General features: G+C 39.5%; 2 protein-coding genes and 2 long non-coding RNA genes across 6 annotated transcripts; 2 read left to right on the forward strand and 2 right to left on the reverse strand.

Annotated features, from left to right (window-relative positions):
* Positions 1-6: 6 nt before the first annotated feature.
* Positions 7-2,699, reverse strand: LOC146374150 (uncharacterized). The gene is made up of 3 exons (XR_014802203.1): positions 1,010-2,699; positions 412-522; positions 7-313 (listed from the first exon to the last, which is right to left on the reverse strand). It is a non-coding gene; the product is annotated as an uncharacterized LOC146374150 (long non-coding RNA).
* A 645-nt stretch (positions 2,700-3,344) lies between these two features.
* LOC146374151 (E3 SUMO-protein ligase ZBED1-like) lies at positions 3,345-5,184 on the forward strand. Its single transcript, XM_084950708.1, has 3 exons — positions 3,345-3,758; positions 4,056-4,206; positions 4,312-5,184. The coding sequence occupies exons 1-3, from the start codon at positions 3,454-3,456 to the stop codon at positions 4,756-4,758; spliced, it is 903 nt and encodes a 300-aa protein (XP_084806834.1). The 5' UTR covers positions 3,345-3,453; the 3' UTR covers positions 4,759-5,184.
* Positions 5,185-6,257: 1,073 nt separating this feature from the next.
* LOC146374152 (uncharacterized) lies at positions 6,258-12,856 on the forward strand. 2 transcript variants are annotated; one of them, XM_084950697.1, is made up of 8 exons: positions 6,258-6,745; positions 6,854-6,912; positions 7,252-7,678; positions 8,094-8,766; positions 8,852-8,957; positions 9,093-9,334; positions 9,437-9,595; positions 9,712-12,856. In XM_084950697.1, exons 3-8 carry the CDS (start codon positions 7,276-7,278, stop codon positions 9,839-9,841), a joined length of 1,713 nt encoding a protein of 570 aa, XP_084806823.1. In that variant the 5' UTR covers positions 6,258-6,745; positions 6,854-6,912; positions 7,252-7,275; the 3' UTR covers positions 9,842-12,856. The 2 variants fall into 2 exon arrangements, with proteins under 2 accessions (XP_084806823.1, XP_084806824.1); XM_084950698.1 differs by lacking the exon at positions 6,258-6,745 and having other exon boundaries at positions 6,753-6,912; positions 9,712-9,850; positions 9,932-12,856.
* A 167-nt stretch (positions 12,857-13,023) lies between these two features.
* On the reverse strand, positions 13,024-23,127 carry LOC146374153 (uncharacterized). 2 transcript variants are annotated; one of them, XR_014802197.1, is made up of 5 exons: positions 22,426-23,127; positions 21,266-21,370; positions 15,383-15,537; positions 14,739-14,857; positions 13,024-14,632 (listed from the first exon to the last, which is right to left on the reverse strand). It is a non-coding gene; the product is annotated as an uncharacterized LOC146374153 (long non-coding RNA). The 2 variants fall into 2 exon arrangements; XR_014802196.1 differs by having other exon boundaries at positions 14,739-14,854; positions 22,426-23,124.
* Between the last annotated feature and the right edge of the window lie 2,235 nt (positions 23,128-25,362).

Consider the following 25,362-nt stretch of genomic DNA (forward strand, 5'->3'; position numbering starts at 1 on the left):
GAGATAATAACAATTCTTTCATAGGATGGAAATCAGACATAAACACCATCATCTTTCAAAAAGACATCAAATACTTAAGGAGTGTAATGCTATGAGCTCAGTGCAGATATCAGTATGCTGATATGGTCACAATGACAATGTTTTAGATCATACATACAAGCAACACGAGGTAATATCTAATTGTTCCAGTGGATAAACCGCTCATTTACCCAGAGTTCTCTGCAGGTCTGAGACTGAAGTGCGGCTGGTTCTCAGAGGGATGACCTGCCAGGCTGTACTTCAGCGTCACACAGCCCTCTGCTGCCTCTGAGCTCTGACACAGAATTACAGTGTTAAACCAATTTCATCTCTTCAATGGAAAATAAATAATAAAACAAACATTACTGTAATTGTTATGAGTCATTGTCTTACTTTTGGTTCCTGTCAGTCCCTGTGATGAACTGAGCGTGACCTCCTCCTTCCTTGGCCATCCCATTGATGAGAGCAGAGCTGGCCCCTTCCCCAATCCCAAAAGAGAAACACCTGCAATACAACAGCTGTTTTTAAGACACACAGGTTTGGTACGCAGCACATGTCATCATCTTTTTCTTGTTTTTCATGTGAGAGATCTTCTTCACCAGATCGATCACTTCTTTGATGTTCCCCACCTCTTCATCAGTAAAGACAAACAGCCAGAGAGGAGAGTTTACACACATCTACACAAGCTGAAACACAACTCTCTGACAGGTATACAAGTATGCTGTCAGTAAACTGTTTTAGTAAAACAACATAAGAGAAGCAAGACTGAGAGGAACAGTAGGAGCCACTCAACAGATCAACTTGTATATAATTAACAGATTATATAAGATATGTTACAAGTGATACAGGGCTTGGTTCATAGTTAATTTACATGTTGGAATAATGAATGATTAAAAAGATATAATAAAGAATGGCATCATTAAAGTGTGTGTGTGTGTGTGTGTGTGTGTGTGTGTGTGTGTGTGTGTGTGTGTGTGTGTGTGTGAGTTACCTGTTTAGGCTGAGTGGGAATGCAGGGCTGACCGTAAGTATTTTTGAGGGGCTCCAGGATCTCTGTTCCTCCAAGATCAGCCTTCAGAGCCTCCATGGTCTTCTCACTATACTCTACACTCTTACTGCCATGACAAACACACAAGTGAGATCAAACATAACATGTTGTCTAACAGCAGGAAAGATATCTTATCACACATTTACAGAAAAAAGTGACAGAAAACTGATATCACGGAGATCATATGAATACAACTGACGGGAAGATGTGTTCATAACTAGACCCAAAACTAAATGTTGGAATAGCAGCCCATTGGTAAGCTCTTCAACAGGAGCAGAGGAGAGTCCTGAAGGGAAGAGAGAAAAGATGGTGAGGCCACTGTGTGAGAGCAACAATTTTACAAAAGATTTGAGGAAATATTTTGTAACTCTAACACCACTTTATGAATACCCTGGCACTGCTGATGTGAGTATTACTCATATTTTCAGATCGATTCACTAAGAACACTAACCCTCCACATGAAGCCATTTCATGTGTTTCAGAGAGCCTGAAACATTCTCTCCTGGAGCCACAGCTGGACTGGCCATCGGCTACTGATGGTGATTTTTCATTTGGGCAGATGCTTATATTATTATTATTATTATTGTAACCGTATAAACAATGAAAGGTGGTGGATTGGCCAATTGGTCATGATCGACTCTGTGCTGGCCAATTACAGCCGAGGAGGTCAAACTTTAAAGTTCCATATTGAAGTGAAAAGGAACGCGATTTGTCCCATACTTCAAGTTGAATGAAAATCGACACAAAGCTGGAGTTATGCTGTGTCTTTATGCTGCACAGCTGCCTCTTCTTCTATCATTCTCTCCCCATCTCTCTCCTGTTGCTACTTCAATCATGATCAGCCGATCGGCTTTTCTGTCGCAAGTCCGTCTCTGTTGTTTGTTCATTGCCCACTTTGCACCAGAAAGAGGAGACCAGTGGATAAACAACAGCAGCACATTTAAGCTTGATAAGCTGTTGTTAGAATAATTTAACATTACTTTCTAGTATCAGCTGACGTTTGCTGGAGCCACAGCCGTGCTGGTCATGATATTGGTTTGGATATGTGGTGAGAGGGAAACATGAAGATGTAAAGTGCCTGCTGCCCTGCCTCTTTTGATGCCATACTATTTGTTCAGCGTTCACAGCCCACACCGCCTGTGGCCTTTACATACATCAGTCGGGGCCCTGCAAAGTATGCAGTCGCTGTGAGATCACTCTGTGCGCTCTCAACAAGATATAAAGCACGCAGTTAGGGGTGGGTTTAAAAAAATCGATTCATCGATTAAAATAGATTCTAACTGGAATAAAACGATATCGATTCATTAAATCCTGAAATCAATTCTTTTATATACATATGTAGTTTGCCGCGTATGAAACTTGCAAGCGGTTAACATGAGGAAGTCACGCCAGAGTTAAGTGACCTGGACGCATGAACCATCATGGCTACTCCCGGGAATGTGCCACCAAGCCTAAAGGCAGATGTCTGGCAACACTTTGGATTTAAGAACTGTGAAGACAGTGAAGAGCCGGACAAAAGCAAAGCCGTATGTAAGATGTGCAAAATGGAGGTAAAGCACTGTGGAAATACCACAAATCTCAGAAATCATTTAACGAGGCATCATCCAGATATCCCGCGAGCAAAAACGGCCGACACCAAGCAACGCTCACTCGAAAAGGCATTTGCAGTGAAGTTGGCATCCACTTCTCCACGTGCCCAAAAAATAACCCAGTCTGTCGCAACTTTCATATGTAAAGATATACGTCCGTACAGCGTTGTTGAAAATGATGGCTTCCAAAACCTCATTAATACGCTAGAACCACGCTATGTTTTACCAACACGCAAACATTTGAGTGAAGTGGTAATCCCAAACATGTATGAAAAAGTGAAACACGATGTTACAGCCTCACTCAAGTCAGCAGAGAGAGTCACTATAACTTGTGACAGCTGGACATCCAGAGCAACAGATAACTACCTGACTATCACCTCACACCATATCGACCAGGAGTGGAGACTCGTGTCTCATGTCTTACAGACAAGAACCACTGAAGCAAGCCACACAGCAGTTAATTTATCTGAAATTATGTTCAAAGCAATCGAAGAATGGGAGCTTACAAACAAAAATCCAGTCATCGTAACTGACAATGCTGCAAATATGGTGCGAGCTGTGGAAATAACGGGCTGGTTGCACATTGGTTGTTTTGCCCACACACTCAATTTAGCTTCACAAGCAGGACTGAAAGTTCCAGCTGTTGCTCAGCTGCTTGGCTGAGTGAGACCCATAGCATCCTTTTTTCATCGCAGCACTGTTGCAAGTGGCAAGCTTAAAGAGAAGCAAAAGATACTGAATCTACCTGCCCATAAGCTGGTGACTGATGGGGTGACCAGATGGAACAGCACGTTGGACATGCTGGAACACTTCCTAGAGCAACAACCAGCAATCTCTGCAGCTCTACTCTCACCTGAAGTGAGGAGAAGTGACAGTAATCTCTGTAGTCTTACAGAGGCTGACATAACTGATGGAGAAGATATAGTGAAAGCTTTGAAGCCGCTGAAAGCAGCCACACTGGTTATGTCTGAAGAAAAGTCCCCGACCCTTTCCATCATTGCACCTCTGCATGCACAGCTGCTGGAGAAGATGATCAGTGTCTCTCACGACTCCTCACTGATTAAAGACCTCAAGACTGCTGTATACGACAACTTGAAGTCAAGGTATGTTTATGAATTGTGTGTATATGCCATGAATGAGTGTAACTGTATGGATGCATGTATTACATGAAAATTCTTACTATAGTGAAAAAATATATATATTATAAAAATGTTAGTTAAGCCCTCTCGTCTAGTAATAGGCCTTTTGATTTTATATCTATCTATCTATAGATGTTTATATATAAATTATGGAAACAAAGTCGTATATTAATGTTTCTGATCTTGCATGAGTGTATGTAACCATGCACATGTATATCTAACATAATAAACTGAGTTAAATGTGCAAAATCTCTTTTCAAGATATGTGACCCTAAAGGACAAGCTGTACATTGCATCAGCATTAGATCCTCGCTTTAAGGCCCTGCCATTCTTGTCCAAAGAGACCTGTAACAACACATTCTCTCAGTTGGTGTCGGAAGCAGCAGGTTTGGAGAACGTGGACACAGCTATTGTGAGTTACAGAAACAAAAACAAAAAATTATTGTTTTTTTTGCACTACTCGAGTTAGAATATAAATAGTAATTTCTTTATTAATTAAGTTTTCATTTTTCTACAGCGACAGTCTGATGGTGACACATCTGAGGAAACTGTCCCTGACATCTCTCTTGGTGGTGTTGATGAAGTGGATTATGCCCCTCCAATTAAGAGGTCAAAGGACTCTGCATTAATTTTTCTCCTTGGGCCAGCCTACTCAACAAAAACATCAGCACCACAGAAAACACCAACTCAGAAGGCAAAGGAAGAAGTGAATCGATACAGGGACGTTGAGCCTGTTGCACTTTCTGAGGATCCTTTGATCTGGTGGAGGGACCGTGAAAGGGAGTATCCTCTTTTGGCTCTACAAGCAAAGCAGTATCTTTCCATACCTGGGACCAGTGTTCCTTCTGAACGAGTGTTTTCAACTGCTGGTGACACTGTTACCGCACAAAGGAGCTACCTGACTCCACAACATGTAGACCAGCTTCTCTTCTTGCAGAAAAACCTTACAGTCTCAAAGAAGTGAGAGGGTAGTTATAAATAAGGCTAAATTGCATGAGTTTCACAGAGGTTTTACAATACCGTTCAGTATGTTTTCATTTTTTGAAGTATTTTAAAAGGCAGTTTTTCATTTTCTGATCGGTTAGTTTCTGTCAGTTCACTTGTACACGCTGTGTTATCCTGCGTGTCTCCAAAACACAATAGTGGATTTCAGAAAAGCTGTGTGAGACACTAACAGCAAAACTATTTCTCTGAGGTTTTACTGATGTTTACAAAAGATATGTTCTATTTGCACTGGATCCCTGATCCACTTGAAATGTATGTATGAAAATAAATATATACTAATGTTAATTAAAAATTACATTATTGTAACTGCTTTAGTATCTGTTCTTAATTTTGAAATTTATATAATTCATTCACAAGGCTTAGAGGGTTCTTTTGACAGTACATATACAAGGTGAATTATCATAATTTTATATATATTATGGTTCATATAATAATATTTCGAAATGATTCAAAATTGAATCGAAACGAATCGAATCGTGGATCAAATCGATTCTAGAAATCAGTGACGATACCCAGCCCTACAGGCAGTACCACATATAAACAGAACCACAGCTATAGAGTGAGATTCTTGACAAAAACTAAATGTAGTATTTAGCTGCTTTTGAAACAGGAATAAAGTCTAATATAGTCTAATATAAATATTAATATTTCTTAAACCCCTTGCATTTAACAAAATAACAGAAAAAGAGATGCTTTAACAACTTAGTGTAAAATGCAGTTTTTGTATCACTACCCCACTCTTCCACAAGTGGGGTCAAAAATGACCCCAAGCAGTTCCTGTGGAATCTGCTATGAAACTTTCATTCTTAGTAACTCTGGCTGACCAACTTACACTTCTGATGGATCAAGAATTCATTTTTACACAGTAACATACACGATTTATTGTCAGGGCTACACATAAGTGGTCCGCAGGTGTGCATTCGCTGTCAAAATAAAAGTATTCCCGGAAATTCAGTGAATACACGCTTCTTTTGCGGTGGAGGAACACCTAAGTAATTGCTTACGGAGCTTGCTTATTCCACATATTTAAGAGTTCTGAACAAATGTCTGTCCTCCTCCAGAACATCAACAATGGATGCTTAGATGCTCTCGCTGAGCTCAAATACACATTAACACTTTGAACATTTCTAGGAAATAACAAAAATATATTTTAAATAGCAAATCTCAAAAGTATAAGTGAGGGATGCTTGTTAACTCAAGTTTTACTACCTGGATCCTGGGTTGGCCGCTAACAGTTTCGGGTGAGTTCTTGTCCACAGCAGCAGCAGCCTGACCATCCGCTGGAATTTTCCGACACAGCTCCACCACTTTCCCCTTTATATTTCCATTGGCTTCCTCAGTGACTCCATATAAAAAAAACAGTCTTGCTGTGAAGAGCTACTCTCCATTTCACAGAGAGACTTTTTCGCAGCTGGGGACTTGGAAACGCGTCGCCGGATTGAAGGTGCTAGCTTACTCATAACAGGCCATGTTGCAGCAGATGGCCGCCCCTCCCTGAGCCTGGTTCTGCCGAGGTTTCTTCCTGTTAAAAGGGAGTTTTTCCTTCCCATTGTCGCAAAAGCGCTTGCTCATAGGGGGTCATATGATTGTTGGGTTTTCTCTGTATCTAATGTACAATATAAAGCGCCTTGAGGCGACTTTTGATGCGATTTAAATGAAATTGAATTGAATATAAAAATATTACCTGATGAAACTTCAGTAAACTTGCTCTGGCCTGCTACATTCTCATTCTCTTACGATTCGACATTTATATATCTCAGTTTCTTCTAACACAAGATCGGTTTAAAAATGGAGAACAGGTTTCTTTTTTAAAACCAGTTTAAGATTTATTTTGTTCAGCGGAGAGGCTTCTACTCGGCAGCCATCTTGGAATCTCCCCCGCCCTGGCTGTTTTGTTACCATGGATGCAGCTTTACAACGGCAAGACATTGCACGTGACATTCTGTGTAAGGTCACAAACACCCTACCACTGGTACACGCGTTCGTTTTTGAGACGTTACTTTGGGAGAATACAGCTTTCGCTGCATTAACTGCACTTTTGTTTGCTTAAACAGGCAAAAATTATTACTTTACACGATAGCGCAACGAAAATCATCGCTTTATAGAAATTAATGTAAGTACAAGCTTCTTTTTACTTCTCTAAACATACTTTTCACATCTCAAAATCCTGAAGAGAAAACGTAGATGCTAAAAAGTAAAAACAGATAAAGACTGTTGTAACAATAACTGAGATATGAAGACAGCTCATCACTTTTTCTGTTTTCATGCTTTCTGTTGTTATGGCATAAAGTTAAAATACTTTGGTCATTTAAAAAACAAACCTTCTAGGATTAGATGTGATGGTGTAATGTCGTTTAGTTTATTACAGTAAAATTGTGAATCTATTTTTGTAAAATAATTTTTAAACATTTCAAGTCAACTCAGCTTTTTTTCCTTTAATCTGATTGTCTAGAGATATACGGAGGATATAGAAAACATGGAGAGAAGGACAGACATTCTTTCCCGAATTGATGACATTCTTCGACCTGTAGAGGACTTACAAAATCGGATCCGTGACCGGATTTTCAATGGTCACTTGGAATCCAGGGTGGCTGTTGGAAACGTGACAGCCTTTAGAGAAACACCCAGGGACAGCCTGCATCCACTTGGTGAAATTTTTGAGGAGGTGCAGCCGCAGCGGGAATTGAGCTTGGCATCTTCATTGAGCTCTGATGGAAGTTCAATAACACCTCGAGACAGTCGCACTCCCGAGGAGCTCAGGGCTATCCCATTAGTTAAGACACCCTCTCCTCCTCCACCATTTGCTCCGTGTCCTCCATCATCCTCTCCACCTCACAGAAGTCAGATTCCAGTGAGGTTAAAAAACTACAGAGAAACAGGTCAGTTCTTATATCACGCAGTAAAGAGTCAGAATGTCAGACATTTAAACCCTTCAGACTTTTAATCAGCTGTTGTGTGAGAGATAAACCCTCCAACCAGAGTTTACACATTGCTAAAACACATTGAATGTTAAGGAGTTGCCATGGTAAAATATCTATAGAGGTCAAAAGTTTGACATTTCAGCTTCACTTTTTATCCAGCCTGTGATTTGGTTTTATTTGAATACAAATTTTGGTAAATGGTTAATTAAGATTGATTATGTTGAATTGAAAACTTGTACTTTAATTTAATAAACACACTTATAGACATACATGGTTTGCTCTCCCCTTTAAAGTGCACTTTAGTCTTGTTCATTTTCAGCTGCAAACAAACTGAAATGTGAGTAATAAATATTTCATGATCTAATCTGTGCAGACAAAGAAGTCGCCGGTGGTGTCAGGCTGGTGACAGGCCAACATATGTTTGAGGCATTGTATCAAACAATTAAAAAAATTGTGGATGCCTCTCTGCCCCAAACTATTGCAGCTCGTCAGAGGCTAATTCCTTCCCGAGCTCCAGCTCCTCCTGGAGCTCCAGTTCCTGCCCCCCCTCGAGTTCCAGCTCCACGAGCTGGAAGAGGAGCTGGGGCTCGAGCAAGGGTTGTAGCTCTGACCCCTGCTCCAGCTCCAGCTCCTCCTGGAGCTCCAGTTCATGCCCCCCCTCGAGTTCCAGCTCTCCGAGCTGGAAGAGGAGCTGGGGCTCGAGCAAGGGTTGTAGCTCCGACCCCTGCTCGAGCTCCTCCTGGAGCTCCAGTTCCTGCCCCCCCTCGAGTTCCAGCTCCACGAGCTGGAAGAGGAGCTCCTGTAGCTCCAGCCCCTGCTCGAACTCCAGCTCCTCCAGCTCCAGCTTCTCCAGCTCCAGCTCCTCCAGCTCCAGAACAAAGGAAACCTCGAGCGGTTGTTAGACACACTCCAGAGGTGGACTTTAAAGGGCTTATCATGGGGTACCTCCAGTCAATTGACAAAAAGTTAGCGGAGGAGCTACAGCCAGTCTCGAATCCTTCAGAGACTCTCCGGCTGAGCCTCAGCCTGCTGAGTCAGGACGACTGGTAAAATGATTTTCTACTGTTATCATTAATTATTTTCAATTTAATGTGAGGATATGAGTTTTAAAACTATTTGATCTTCCTACAGGCAGAAAAAGATAGAGGGGCTACGATACATCCGCACCCTGGCGTGGCATCACCAAGAGGAGTTGGAGTTAAACCTCCGTACAGTTTGCTTGGGGGTGACACAAGAGGTATACCAGCTGTTTTTCTCTCTACATCTGTGTTTTTGCCACTCTCTTCTGTCCATGTTTGCAAGCGTGCCCTGTCTCATGCAGCTTTGTAACAGGTTTGATTTCTAACTGCTGAAATTTCCTCTGATTCTTTAGATTAAAAACAATCGCTCTTGTGTGTCCTGTGCGGCACTGGACACCGTAGTATATTTATGTGTTCACCTCAAAGAGAGGATGGACAAAGAAGCTGAATTGACCTGTGGGAGTTTACTCCAGGTGTTTGCAAGGGCAAATGCCAATGTGTTCATTCAGCAGCATGCCAAGGAAGCTCTGACAGCTCTGGTTCAAGGTTGCAGCCCGAGTCGCTTTCTAAACAGCCTGGTGACTGTGGGTTTGAAGTAAGTTCACACCTGTGAAGAGTATCTGTGACCCCAGCATCACAATCAGATCAGGTGAAAATCAAACACACTGAGTGGATTTGTCTGTGTTTCCTTCCTCAGACATAAGAGCGTTCTCGTGAGAGCTGGTGCCGCACTGGGGCTTCGTATCATCAATGAATTCATGGAAGCGGAGAAAGTTCTGTCTACAGGACAGATTTTCACCAAATGCTTCCTGTTGGCAGTCAGTGAACTGTGTCAGGATGCTTCCTCTGAAGTCAGGTCAGTGTGAACTTTTAACAATTATAGGCTGATATTTCTATTTTGACTTTCTTTTGATAAATTCTCTGCATTTACTTAGAAAATAAAGTGCTGATTAAAAATGCTTCTCTCTGCAGAGCTCATGGAAAGGCCATCCTAAAAGACCTGGTCGAACAGAGGAACTTCAGAAAGATGTGGAAAGAAAGCGTCTCGGATAAATCCCGCTGGGAGGTGGAAAGAAGACTCGGAGGCAAATTTCAGAAATAACAGACACGGGTAAGCCGCACAGCATACATGAGCAGCCTTCAAATTAAGAAACCACTTTGAAGGCTGCTCATTTCTGTGTGGTATTTTCAGAAATTTCCCACATCACGTCTGCTTCAGTTAAGTATATATGTCATTTAAATATTTAATATAACATTCACAGTAATTAAATATTTAATATGCACAAAAAACACTCACTTATCCACCAACCGGTCGAGGCAGATGGCCGCCCTCCCTGAGCCTGGTTCTGCCAGAGGTTTCTTCCTGTTAAAAGGGAGTTTTTCCTCTCCACGGTCGCTCATAGGGATCAATTGGGTACAATAACTTTGTTGCTTTTTGGTCCGTCACATTGACCAAAAAGCAACATGTTGTTAATAGAGTGGCAAGTGAGTGTTTTACATTTTCCATCTGTGAACAGTAGCTTCTACCGCTCATTTATTGATTTGGCACCAATTTGGCACAAAATAAAGAAAACTTTAAACGACAACAAATGTTCTCGTCTTTCTTCAAGTCATTTTCAATAAACAAATTCAATAAATCAAATTGCATTCAGAGTTATTCTTGTATTTCCTCGCGTAATTAGTGGCTATCTAGTCAGTAGCCCACAGTGCAATATGTTAGCTACTAATAATATCTTTGTATTGTTTTTGTTTGGACCGATGCTCACATCGATGCTTCTGTTTGTTGTTGTGGAAAAATAATTTAAACATCGAAACCAAACCGATTTTCTGAGATTTATTTTAAGAAATTTCAAACCTCTGCAAAGGGATCAATAAAGCCGTCGTGTGGATACAATCTTGTCTATTCAGTGGTTGGGAGTGAAATTCTCACCTTCATGTAGGCACCAGCTTGATAATTAAGTGTGTCAGCAAGACCAGGTATTTAAGGAGCGGCTGTGGCAGCAGCCAAAGTAACTGCTGTTTCCCTTTCAAGCTTCCTAGTTTTTCCTGGAGATCAGCCTTCAAGTTGATTCTTCCCTCCCCTAATTCAATTTACTTATTTGTAAGCTACATGTATGCTCACTAACAAAGCTAAATGAGCTAAACCTAACGGTGCTCTTTAAATTTGAAGAAAATCCAGTTCATTTTCTTTTCTCATCAGTCCTCTCGATTGTGTCTTGTAGCAGGTTTTTGGCTTTAACACATCAAAGATCTGATGGGTTGAGTTGGCCATAAGGCTTGTCAAAGTTTAATATTGGTGGCTTATTGGGAAAAGCAGTCCTGACAAAGTCAATCAGCCCCTCATCCCAAACATTAATGGATGATGCATGCATGAATACTCACCAAACATCATCTATAAAAAAGGATCTTTGGCTTTTAAAGGATTCCTTCAAAAGCAAATATTGCATTTCCTCACTTGGACCATGACTATATTTGGGACAGTGTAATATCATGCCTGGAGTGATGAAGGTAAACTGGTTTTATGCTGCTAGTCTTCCTGCACAGTATATTTCTTTCCTAATGTTCTGCACAGTTTTCATGACGAATACCGACATTTTGTTCTGATGTGCACTAAGTGGTGTATGTTCTGAATCACCATAAAGTTGCTAATAGCAAGAACACAACACAGCCGGGGGGTCTGCCACTCTTTGTTTATTAAGATCTCTTTTCACACAATACTCTTGTTGCTTCTGAGCCTCTCGTTTTACTAAAGGTTATGATGGAGCAGCAAGACTGAACCAGTGGCTGGATAACATGAGAAGGAAGGAGTGGAGACCTGCACAAACATCATGTCTTTGAAGTGCTCGCTTTAAAACAGAATGCTTTCTAAGAGTGAAAGTTTAAGAAAATCTAACTGTAATATTTAACATGCCCACTCTCCTTTTCCCCCCCATTTGTACTAATTTAGGGAGCACAGCAGTTGCAGCCATTTTAATTTTTATTTTTATTTTTTTTTTCTCAGGCGAGGTCATCTGTCAGAGGGGCAAGAGGCAATATTTTGGTAAGTACTGACACAGAGGTAAGTGACTCTCCAGGTTTATTAAAGAAGGAATCAGAGTTTGGCAGTGCTGCTAAAAATTCAAAATGATTGAATTTAAAAAATAGAATTTCTTTCATTTCAATATTAGAAAACCAGACTGTTTATATTCAGTGTTATTTATGTCATTTAAATTTAAATGCTCATTTTTGTTTGGTGTGTGTTGTTGACGAGTGTTAAGACTGAGACACAGATTATTTTCTGTCCCAAGGAAGGTCGATACGTTGGCCTTTACCCAAAAGCAGACTCAATAAAAAAAGATCTTTTCACGGGAATACAAAGTTTTGTTTGTTACAGGAATCTTAATCACATGAACGTGGGTGAGAAACACTGGCAAGGACTCCAGTGTAACAGAGGGAGAGCTTGGTTAATAATGGGCAGGACACACTGGGAGCAAAGGTGAAGCACAACAACTGATTTTGTTACTTGTCTATGAGCTCCTGGAGTAAACCAATGTGCCAGGTTGGGGAAGTTTCACTCTTGGTGTTTCTAATTTATATGCAATTGACTGAAGCATATACATATTGAATTATTCATAGGACTTTGTACAAAATATAAATGTCTTCCATGTGTTATATTGTGGTTTGATGTTTGCATATGTGGATGTTTTGTTTCTCATTTGGTTTGCTTCCCCCAGACTTGGGCTATTCCAGATGCTCACCTGAATGATAGAGAATAAAAAGAAGCCAGTTGCTGTAACAGGGGTTGGGTTCTTTGGTGGGTACACTCATGCTTTCATTAATAAAGATTACTAGATGATAAATATTTTTGCAGCCTCGTGCCATTTTGTTTGAACCTATACGTGACTGCTGACCAAACTGATATAAATAGTAAGTGAAGTAAATAAACTGCCTGTGGCTTCTCAGGAAGTCCTGCATTTGGGTCCTGTTATTCACTCAAACCTGACAATAACACATTATCCTGTTTTATCCACATCTGTAAATTTTCAGGCAGGGACGGAGACATCCTGTTACATTTACTGAGATCAGCAACAGACTTTCTGAATTCAAACCTCAATAAAAATGTGAAAATGACTCAGCTTTTTCTTTTTTTGTTTTTACAGCATTATGGACTATAAGTTAAAGCAATTAATGATGCAGTGAATGATGGTCAAAGGGTTGATCTTTACACAGAGCACGTCTGTCCCTTTTTATTAGCCCATTACAATTATTCCCCCATCACTTTAAAAAGGCAACAAAACATGCATGTAACATTTCTTCAGAGATGTAATTCAGTTTTAATTATATAGCGCCAAATCAACACAACAGTCACCTCAAGGTGCTTTATATTGTAAGGTAAATTCAGTAAGTAATACAGAAAAAAACCCAACAATTGAATGATCCTCTTTGAGCAAGTACCTGGCAACAGTGGGAAATAAAAACTCCCTTTTAACAGGAAGAAACCTCTGGGAGATCAAGGCTCAGGAAGGGGCAGCCATTTGCCACAACTGGTTAAGGGAGAGGGGAGCAGGACAAAAGAAACACACTGTGGAAGAGAGACAAGTTAGTGTCACAAGCTAAATGTTGAAGTTGGTCGACATTTTCAGATCAGACTTATGGTCTTTAAGCCAAGTTTAAAATTTGTTTTGAATGTCCTTGGTGTAGTTATTGATGTCATTTCTTTTTATGACAATCTGTTCTTAAATTGTGTTTTATTTCTCACAAAAGTGAAAAGATTATGGAAGAAAGTCGAGCCAAAGAACAGAGTTGGCTCTTAGACTTCGAGTATAGGAGGCCCTCAGCAGAACTTTTAAAGAGAATAAGAAACACATAAAACCTTAGATAAGGAGGTGTGCTCTGACAGTGCAGCGCAGCACCCAGAAAGCTATTTGGCATTGGCAGAGAAGACTTGGGAAGTTATTCAGGAGCATAACCCTGGTACTCAACTTTGCTGCTCAAACCTCAAATATATTGATACTTTTACGCCAATATACAATTTATTTCCAAAATTGTTACAACAAAGAAATAAAAAACCAAACATAGATTTCATAACTTTTTATGCTAATTATTATTTGAAAAGTCATTACAAAACAGGCAGTTTTTGAAAATTCAGATGTAAATATAACTACAGTCATGAATAAGCAAACATGAATGAAGACTATGTGCTGTCTTAAGATGTTCAAGGATCAATCAGTGTCAATTAGCAGAATGAAAGTGTTTTATGGATAAAATTGTAACTCCTGCGAGAGAAACAGAATGATGTTCTGTATAGTTTCATTTCAATTTGACCATAAAAATATAACTTTTTTAAAAATAAAAGCTAGGATAGACTTTTTTGTTTTGAAGATGGTGTAAACACTGTAAATAGCTATTTTAAATGTTTAGCTCTATTCACTCCAATTCACTGAGGACCATCTTGAAAATGTCCTGAACTGAAGCCATTTTCAGAACTATAACAGGAAGGGAAAAGACTCTTCTTAGATTGGTTTTGGTGTTTCTGTGTGAAATCAGTAAAAGTATGAACATAATCGCCATCTAGTGGCAGAGAAAAGGAATTAAAACACTTTCTGAATGAGCTGCCACAGCAGTGGTCCAATCTTCTACTGTGTTAGGAGTATTCAGACAATTTTGACATACTTTTTTTCCACAATGGTAAAACCAAAATTAGGTACATAATTCATGACAAATAAACATGTAAAAGGGGTTGATGATATAAAACAGCTCTGTATCAAAGGCAGTGTGGAGTAAGCAGACCTGCTTCTGTTCACTCTGAAGATGAAGCTACTTTAAGAAAACCCTCAGAGTCCCAGAGCTTCTTTCTTCACGCTGCAACCCAGCAGGACATTTCCAGCATCCACACACTCTGACACACACGGTGCTAAAAACACAACACAAATATTAAAATAATGATTGTGGGAGGAAAGCTGTAGAATGAAACAGTTTTTTAAAGCTGTTATTTTATCTGTTACGATCATTGCTAGTACCATTGTGAGCACAGAGCCACGAGGCAGCCTTCATAGCCAGAAGCTCCCACTCGTCCTTTGCATCCATCTTGAAACCATGAAGCCAGATCAGAGCCAGAATGGTGGCCCACACTTCACTGCTGGTTTAATTCACCAAATCAATCAATCAAATAAAACAGACAGAACACACATTTTACTTTCTACAACCAGTAATATTACATATGTTTGTGTACTTCTTTGTCACACAGGGTCACCAAGGTGGGCAGCTCTGCATATTTGATTTGGCAGATTATTACACTGGATGCTCTTCCTGATGAAATCCCAAACTGTGATATCATAAATGCTCTAAAATAATGTGCTGACATGTTTTTACAACAACTGATGAGGAAAATAATTTCTGCTGCCGTGTGGTTTCTGGATAATATCAGACGCTGGTGCAGCTCAGTGGGAGGTTAGGAGTGTGATTACCACCAGTGTTTTAGCTTCTGATATGCAGATGTTTATTCTCAGGCTGTGAGGCAGGCCTACATTTAGTTTGACTTCATTTTATTTGTTTTATGGTGTGTTTTTAATTACATTGTGTGTTTTTGTTCAAATTATAGAATCAAATCTGTTTTATCTCACATCATCATTTTGTGTTAATATTTAAATTGACAGCAGTGCACCTTTTCAGGCTTTGACTTTTCCACCTCCTCGTTGGTCTGTCCCAGTGCAGCAGCCAGAGCTGGATCAAGCAGCCAGCAGCTAGACGCCTCCTGCAGGGAGACTAACTGCAGCAAAGGGTCTCTGGGTGGCTGCTCAGGCACAGCAGCTGGAAAATCTAAGATGGAAAACAAAACCTGATTATGGTGCTAGATGACAAACAGAACTCTACATGATAACCCAGTGCATGAAACAGCGCACTATAAACTATGCAACAGATAAATATTATGTTTTTCACTTGAAAATTACATCTTAAAAATGTAATCACTACATAAGAGCTCCACATCAAACATCAAATGCACAGGACACTCCGAGGGACACGGTCGAATGCCGAGGCCAAAAAACACATGTAGACTGGTTGGGCAAACTCCCATGCACCCTCCAGTATCTTCGTGAGGGTAAAGAGCTGGTCCAGTGGTCCACAACCAGGATGAAAACTGCATTGTTCGTCCAGTATCTGAGGTTCAACTAACGGATGGATTCTCCTTTCCAGCACCCTGGCATAGACTTTCCCAGGGAGGCTGAGGAGTGTGATACCCTTATAGTTGGAACACACCCTCCGGTCCCCCTTCTTAAAAATGGGAACCCCAGTCTCCCAATCCAGAGGTACCGCCCCTGATCGCCGCGCAACATTGTAGAAGCGTGTCAACCAAGATAACCTTACAACATCCAGAGCCTTCAGGAACTCAGGGCAAACCTCATCTTCCCTAGGGGCCCTGCCACCAAGGAGTTGTTTAACTGCCTCAGTGACCTCACCCGCGAGATAGACGAGTTGTGCCTCTCGTCTCCAGACCCTGCTTCCTCCATGGAAGACATGCCAGTGGGATTAAGGAGGTCCTTAAAGCATTCCTTCCACCACCTGACAGTGTTCTCATTCGAAGTCAGCAGCACTCCACCCTCACTATGCACAGTGCAGGTAGATCACCTCTTTCCCCTCCTGAGTCACCAGACGGGTGGCCATAATCTTTAGGCGGTATGGTTCAGTGGTTACCACCACAACAGGCACCAACCACCCTGCAACCGCACCTCTGATGATTTGAAATGGAGTCCCTCAAGTCTCGCAAATGAAAAATATGCACATATTCTTGTTGGACAGGAAAATCTACTGATATTTTTGTTTTAGTAGTACAACTTTGCTTAGTCCAGGTTGAAAATAAAATGAAAGAGCATCATTTTTCCAAAATTATAGAGCCTCATTCATTTTGATGTCTGAAAACTTCAGGGAGTTTTCTTGGTCTTTGAGATGGCATCAGATTTCAGTGCGTGAAAAAATAACATGCCTGAAAGTGGGCTGACAGAGCATTTTTCAAAGGAACTTATTTTGAGGAGTATTTATTATTTGAACCTAAAATTTCACAGCACTCATCATATGTGCCCACACTTTGTATCATAACATTTTTTATGAAAATGATGGATGGTTGAGCAGAAGACCCGTGTTGATTACAAATGGAATGATCCATGAGTTAACTGAGCTGGACTTGGTTTTACTGACAGTTTGAAGTTACTGTTTAACAAGCAGCTAGTAACTTGGGTAGTAAAAACAAAAACTACCCATCAGCTTAAGAAATTACTGAGCTGTGCTTAAGTTAACACTGAAGCTGGCTCCCTAGACTTCAATGTTGTGGTATTTGTTTTGGTAACAGAACATGATCCTAAAATAGTTTTAACAGGAGTTATAGTGAAGAGAGGCTGCAGCTTAGCAGAAATCCCCCATAATCACTTTGATAGACTGTATAAATGATCATTTATCATTTGCAATTAGCCAATTTGAATTTTATTTATTTCCCACTACTTCACAACTGTAATTGCTTTAAGTCACTTTGCATATTAAGCTAAAGACCCTATAATATTAGAGAAGAAAAACACAACAACCAGATGTTCCCTATGAGCACGCACTTGGCAACATTGGGAGGGAACGACTGTTTAAAAGAGAAGAAACCTCCAGCAGAACCAGGTTCAGGGAGGGCAACTATCTGCTGCAACTGGTTGGGGATGAGGGGAAAGACAAGGATGCAGAGGGAGTCAAGTATCTGGACTCTGTGTTTCTAACATTTTTAGGGTCGAGCACAAAAACTCGCTTTCACCTGAAATTAGAAGCAGGAAATTCGAGGTCATCCAGGCCTTGATGTCTTTAAGACATGACTGTACTTTAACTAATTGATTTGTGTCACAGGGCTTCATGGAGACATTGTTAAGAAACCAAATAGAAATCTAAAGATTTTTAACGAGAACCCAGCCTGTGAACTGTTAATCTACAGACAAGAGAAAGAAAGAAGCACAGGTGGAGCTCATTCTACATTTCATATTTTCAAAAAGGTCTAGAGGAGATAATAACAATTCTTTCATAGGATGTGAAGGTTTTAAATGGGAAAAGTATGCAGCTCATTTAAATCAAAGGTTCAAAGACCTGTGCAAAGTTGTACACACCATGTGTGGTTCGACATGGTGCTCTTTCGAGTCTCATGTAAAAGAGATAACAAAGACCGCCTTTTATCATTTGAGGAACATAGCCAGAATCAGACAAGTTTTGTCAAGCGACACTGCAGAGGTTCTTGTCCATGCATTTGTGTCCTCACGTATTGATTATTGTAATGCTCTTCTTTCTCGGTTACCAAAGAAAAGTTTTAGAGGTCTACAGATGGTGCAAAATGCAGCTGCTCGCATTTTAACAAGAACTGGGAAATTTGAGCACATTAGCCCTGTACTGAACTCTCTTCATTGGCTACCTTGTCAGGTTCAAGCAGATTTTAAAGGTCCTGCTGCTCACCTACAAGGCTTTAAACGGACTGGCACCTTCATACCTCTCCGACCTTTTACATCTTTACGTTCCATCCCGTGCTCTCTGATCTCAGGACTCTGGCCTTCTAAAGGTTCCTAGAGCCAGAAAAAAGACAATTGGAGAGCGTGCTTTTTCTTTTCGTGCCCCGTTTCTGTGGAACACCCTCCCTCAAGATATTAGGCAGGCATGCTCTGTGGAGGTTTTTAAAACTAAGCTGAAGACACATTTGTTCACCCTATCTTACATGTCTTAATTCTATGGCTTTTAGTTTTTAAATTTTTACTGTTTTTAACTTGTATTGTGTCTTTTACCTGTATTGCTATGTATCGCTTTTATTTTTTTATTTTAGTTGTACAGCACTTTTTTTTGAAAGCGCTTTATAAATAAAGTTATTATTATTATTATTATTCATAAAGTGTGTCAGTATTTTATAAGAATGTCATGTTTCTGCATCATCTCTCTCCTGTTAGAGCCTCTTACCCAAACATCAGCCTTTTTAATGCTCTGATATCTTCACATCATAAGTAAATTATATTGCCCAGTTTTCTGTCCAATTAAAGAATATTTCCTGCATCAGTTTGACTTCCATTTTATGTGAAACGTACAAGGATCAAATCTTTTTAGTTTATTTTTGGGATATTGCCCTTAAATATAACTAAAGCTTTCAGCCAGTGTTCATTGTATACTAATAATTGTCTGTTAGATAGTCACAAGTTATAAATGATATGAAACAGAAATATATATACCTTGAATTTTAACTGAAATGTAATATTTGAGACAACTGAGTTACATTTCACAACTGAGGATTTTTTTGTTTTCAAATAATGGTGTGTATATGTAGTAAAATGTCAATAATGTGAATCCTATTATATCCGTACCATCAAAATTCATTTCAACAGCTACACTAGCAAACTAGTTTACTAGCTAAACTTAGCATAATTGGCTATGGGGACTCAGGGCATGGCATTTAATAATAATTACATTTCATTATCTATATCTTTACCACACATTTGCCACACAGGTGTAGATACTGTAGGTGGAGTGAATGCCTAAATTGTACTGATTAGAATATTGTGGACATTCAATGCTAAGATTCAGCATACTGAATTACATAGTGAAGCTGAAGGATGAACGCTAACTTTTTTCTACTCAATCAAAGTTAACGTGAGGGTTCCCGATATCCCGGTTAAGGACAAGTCATGTGTAATCACATGGCAGGATGCTGTAAAAGGACCAAACTTCTGTCAGGAGAACAACTGAGATAATCCATCCACAATATAAGGGTTAGTCATTAATGCATCGCCTGGGCTGTAGTTACATCGTAAGGTTTGGGGACATTCCCCAAAAAAACGGACTGAGTTTTAAAATGCAGTAATAAAAACCGAGGAGGCAGACAGTGATCACTGACTGTTTTTAGGGGCTTGTTGAGATTAAATAGAACAAGATATTAAGCATTAAAACATGTTAAAAACACAAGACTGACTCATTTAAAGTGGAAAACAATATTAATATATTAAAATTTTTAGCACTTTTTGGGGAGGGACCGTTTTGGGGCCTTAGGGACACAAATGTGAGGGATTTTTTTTTTTATTTGCCCATGCAAAAAACTAATGATGGATCAAAATGAATGTTGGTGGAAATCTTTGACCCATCTAAAGACCTAATTCTAATAACAATCAAATATTTTTTGAAATGTATTTTATGGAAAATATTTAAGTTTTTCATTTTTTTCTGTTAAAAAACCTGTGCGGTTATGTAAAGATACTGGGATCTAAAGGGTTAAACCACACGAAATAATTAAAATTTAATATGAATATTTAAGGCATTAGTAGTTTTAAAAGACTGACTCATTTAAAGTGGAAAAAAAAGTGAATAATTTACCTTGCAATTTGTCCCCATAAAGTAGACGAGACCTCACAATGTCAGTGTGTAAACAGATTTGTGTACCCACAACAATAAGTAATACACACACACACAATTACTTTACCAACTGACCCCTGAGCTCCTATGTGTCCCTCAAACCTGATTCAGGGATCCACTCCTCAACTTCACTGTCACTCCCTGAAAGCTCACTGTCCTCACTTTCTTTCCCTTGGGTTCCTTCCATAAAGGCTTTTTACATCCATGTCATGTAATTATCAGCAGACTGTAAAATAAAAAACTATGATCATATTAATGCACACAAACATCTCTAGACACATATGCCAATGCATTATATTGCCGGAAAAAAATTAAGCTAACTGCGCAGTGTTGCCTTGAGGCATGATTGAAAATTAACAGTTTTACTGTATAAATAAATTTTAAAAAGTAGAACAAATAATCAAATATACTTCTTAACATATTCATGCACATGCAAGTATTTTTATATACATTTATTTCACTATAAACATGTAAAATAGTGACAGTCCTAATGGAGATGTCTCTCATGTAGTGCAGCTTACAGAAAGAAGTCTCCCCTCCCCCAAATGAAAGTCACACCACCTTCCCCCCATCATTTTATTGGAAAGAGATGTGCCTGGTACCATTATTTGAAAAAAAAAAAAAAAAAAAGTTGTTTTGTTTTTTTTGAAGGGCCAAATATATAATATATAATAATGCTTCACTGAGTTAGAGACTTTAACAGTCTCTTCTATGTAAGAATGTCTCGTGCTGATATACCTGCAAACTTGACAACAAAGGTTTTTCAGACTACATGTAGCTGTCCTCTATGTCAGCTCACACATTTACATTCATGTCACACTTATTTCTGCTTTCCCATTTTATAATTATTACTTACATTTTGATTAGATACCTTGAGTTTGTAAATGATCAGATTACATAATTGGAATACAATGTATCCAATTCAGGGTTGCGGGAGGATGAAGCCTATCCCAGCTGATACAGGACAAAGACAGGCTGCCAGTTTATTGCAGGGCTAACACAATATGTGTAACAGAAAATCCACTTAAATGTTTGATATTTCTTATAATAATCATAATTATGACTATTATTTAAAGGTTTCTTTATAAATACATTTTGATTTTTTATAACACCTAAAATATAAACCTGAGCTGTTTCAGATTCTGACCTCAGTGACCTGGCTGTGTCCTCACTGCAGCTCCCTCTTGGAAGTACGTCTGCTTCTTGTCTACCCCCAGTGTTGACCGCCTGCCCTTGATATCACGTACTGTACCTGAGGAACAAAAAAGGACAAACACTTGCCTTCATTTAAGAAGTACATTCATGCAGAGGTAATCTATGGAAACACACTAGTTCACCCTTTGGGAGAAATCAGTTCCTGTGAAACATTTCTGTAAATGAACATCATGTGGAGAATGAATGAAATGAGTTCTTCAGGTGACTCAGCAGTCCCACACTGACAAATGAAATCTAGGTAAACTATTAAGCATATTTGCCCTTCTGAAATCTGTGTTAAACAACAACGAACGTAAATTAGTAACAAAAATACAGCTGAGTAGAGGCTTTACAAACCACCAGCAGCCATAATGCTAAATTTTAATCTTCAAATGTTTCTGAGCCGTCTTCAACCTGCTTTTAACACATTAAAGTCCCACAGTCAATGCAGCCTGACTCAATCCTAGATGTTCAGCACACAGAGACACAGAGGTACCGTTTAAAGTTTAGTGTTAACATGAGTCACTGATCATTTGCAGTATTACAGAGTCTGGCAGTCTTTGCATGATGTCCACGTCACTGTAAGTTTCTAGCTGACTCTCAGGTGTGCCAGCAGGAAAGAGTAATAATAACCTGCATTCTGAGGTTTGTCATGCAGGATCAAAGGAGCTAGGCTTTGTTCACACAGCTAGGATTGTATTTTAAACTGACCCTGGGTCAGTATAAGTATCATACAGTTTAAACGAAGCACTGAAACTTGCACATATTTATTATAGATGCACTGAAGCTAATCGACATATTTGCTGTCAGTCTGTGGCTGCGATTAAACACTTTACTGAAAACTTTATTAACTAGTAACTTCATCAGTCATGACAGAAGCTAATATTTCTGTGCTAACATCGTTTAAACAGTAACAGCCTTACTACAATATAAGCTAACGTTTACACCGTAACTTTAAGCTAGCACCATAAAGACGGTAAAACACGTAATAATATCTACAAATGCATCTTAAAGCTGTTATATTAGCACTCGGTGTATTACTAACCTAACCACATTAACATTACTGACTTTTAATAGTCATTCTATAAATGCTGTCCGTTTAAATGGTCTTACCTGTACACACTGCATATCCACCGGATTCCAGCCAGAGTGGATTCTGGAGTCTTCCCACGCTCCTGTTAGTGATCCTCCATCTGGATGGATGAGAACAACCTTCTGAACAATCTAGCAGGAGATGGCCCATATCTATGGGACTGATTTGTGCTAATAACGCCCATTGTATGGACTGATAACAGCCGAAGCGGGTGAATAAAGTCATCCAGTCGCTAGCTGTGCCATTACCCAGCATACATCACTCCCTCCATAAATGCAATAAACGATACAAAAGTATCGTTCTACCTGTTTTTCAGGTAGTCGTTTACATTATATAATTTATTGTGTTCAGTATACGTCACTACAATGTGATTTCGGAAATATATAAATATACGGACAACAGGCAAAATTCTTTCCACGCCCACCCCGTGACATCACGCTCCAAAGCCCTATGACATCATGCAGATCAAAGGCATCTGATCCATTCGGAAAGGCATAAATAGGGGTGAGAATTGCAAACTTTTAGTCAGTTTATTCGCAGCACTCGTGTTCGCAGCATTGAAACATAAACCTGAGAAACATTTTGAAACAGTTGGATCATTTACACAGTTGTTTTATTAAGATTCCAACATGTCTCAGAGAAAAGACAGCAAAAAACAACAAGCTTACGCTGGCCCTCAGCTCCAAAGGACATTAACTGAAAGTATACTTTGTGCCTATAGGCAGGAAAACCAAAATCTACACAACACGATTAAACAACTCCAGGCAGAGAAAATTCAGCTTGTAGAGAAGTGCAGACACATGAAGGCCCTAAATAATCAGTTGGAAGAAAGGCATAATGAATTTGTCAAGAACCAACGAGAAAAAGAAAATAATCGAAGGCAGCCCAATGTGGATAATATAAATGAGGGCTGGAAAATAAAGTTTAATAGCGCACGGGAGAAGATTTTAAACCTGATGACAAAAAACAAACACAAGTGTGCTGAATTAAGACAAATGTCCCACCTGCTTAAAGAAAAAGAAGACATTATTTGGGAGCTCTGTGGGAAACTCAAGTTTAAGGACCTGGAGATGGAAGAAAGACTTGATGAAGCCTGGGAAAAAAGGGAAAAGTTGCTTCAAGAGAAGACACAACAGGAAAGAAAGGAGAAAAAAATGAAATGGATACTTCAGAACATGAAGAAACAAAATAAAGTCTTGGAAGTAAAGCTTAATGAAGCATTGCACAGAAATGCAGAAATGTTTCATGATGAAAGTCTCATAAACCAGCAAGACGAAGAAAATAAAAATACACAAAACCTGCCCAGTGTAGATATTGTAAATAAGGGCTGGGAAATAATCTTGAGTGAAGATCAGCCGATTATTTTAAGCCTGATGACAACAAACAAGCAGAACTGCGACCAGTCAAGAAAAATGTCCTACCAGCTTCAACAAACAGGAGCTATTAATCAGGAGCTCTATGGGAATCTCAAAGACACTGAGAACAAGAATCTGCAGCTTCAAGTAAAACTTGATGAAGCCCTGGAGAAAAACAAAGAGTTTCTTCAAGAGAAACAGCAAGAGAAATCGGAGCACTGTGCATGTTGCCCCAATTCATGCACCCAGCAACTGAATCATGAGGGGCCAAAAGATGCACCAGTGCCTGAGCCCACCAAGGACTCCACAAAGGAGTGTGACGTGTGCGAGGCTGAGCCCTCTGCACCTTGTAATGATGTGACAGTGGAAGCTCCACTGTCAGAGCAACAGTTGCTTGTTAAAGAGCTCATAAAGGCAGTAATCACACATGCCTCAAGAGAGGCAAATGTGTCGCCATCCGATGAGATTCAGCAGGGTCTCTTCATAGCTCTGTGGGAGCAACTTAAAGAAGAAACTCTAAATATAAAAAAAAAGAGGATCAAAAGTCTTGAAAAGGCAATTTTCAAAGACATTACAAAGGTACTGGGTATTACACCTAACCTTGTTATCATTGCGTTGGCTGCAGCTTCGCCGTACCAACAAGTGGTGATTTCGATATTCAAAGACCACCTGTTCCGAAAAAAGCGAAACCTACTTACAAGGTTTTTCGCATGGTGTGGAAAAACATAGGACGATGAAGACCAGCTACCAGAAACTGACAATATCTCCCAGACACTTTTGAACGAATTTAAAGATATTATATTTCCAAGAAAACAAAATGAATATTTAGAGCAATCCATCAGGATTGACTCTAAATATTTCTTTAAAATTATTTGGACAGTTTAAGTGTATTAGTTGACATCAAAGTGACTCTTTAAATTGGCTAACAACAAACGATTCAAACAAGCTAATTTATTTCACATCCAATGAGTCACTTTAAAACTCCCACGACCGGTCGAGGCAGATGGCCGTCCCTCACTGAGCCTGGTTCTGCCGGAGGTTTCTTGCTTTTAAAAGAAAGTTTTTCCTCCCCACTGTCGCCGAGTGCTTGCTCAGAGGGAATTGTCAGATTATTGGGGTTTTATTTATTTTTTGTCAACTAATACACAACTCGGGGCTCGCAAAATCTCTAGCCCGACGTCCCGGAGCTAGCGATATCTCCGGTTGGGCGACCAAAATCTATCTCAGCCCCGCCCATCGGGTTATCATAAAGCCCGACGGGCGATTTTGCGAGCCCTGCGATCTTATTGGGCATTCCAAATTGATTTTTTTTATTCATTAATAAAGTCCTAAAAAGATTATATTGTGAATATTGCATGTTTTCATTGTCACACAAATGTGTACATTTTCAGCCTAGACTGAACATGTGTGTTTGTCTTCTATTCAAAATCAAACATTTTAGTAGCAACTACTGTATTAAAATATGGCAGATGTTTTACTCTGATTACACAAACTTTATGTAGGAGTAGGTCACAGATAAGAGGTATTTATTTGTAAATTTGATCTCTGACCTTACAGAGATACAGGATGACAGGATATGTGATATTAGAATCCACATATGTT

This window comes from Perissodus microlepis, chromosome 14 (genome assembly GCF_051167445.1).
Source record: "Perissodus microlepis isolate ML-2025 ecotype Zambia chromosome 14, ASM5116744v1, whole genome shotgun sequence".
NCBI classification, from domain to species: Eukaryota; Metazoa; Chordata; class Actinopteri; order Cichliformes; family Cichlidae; genus Perissodus; species Perissodus microlepis.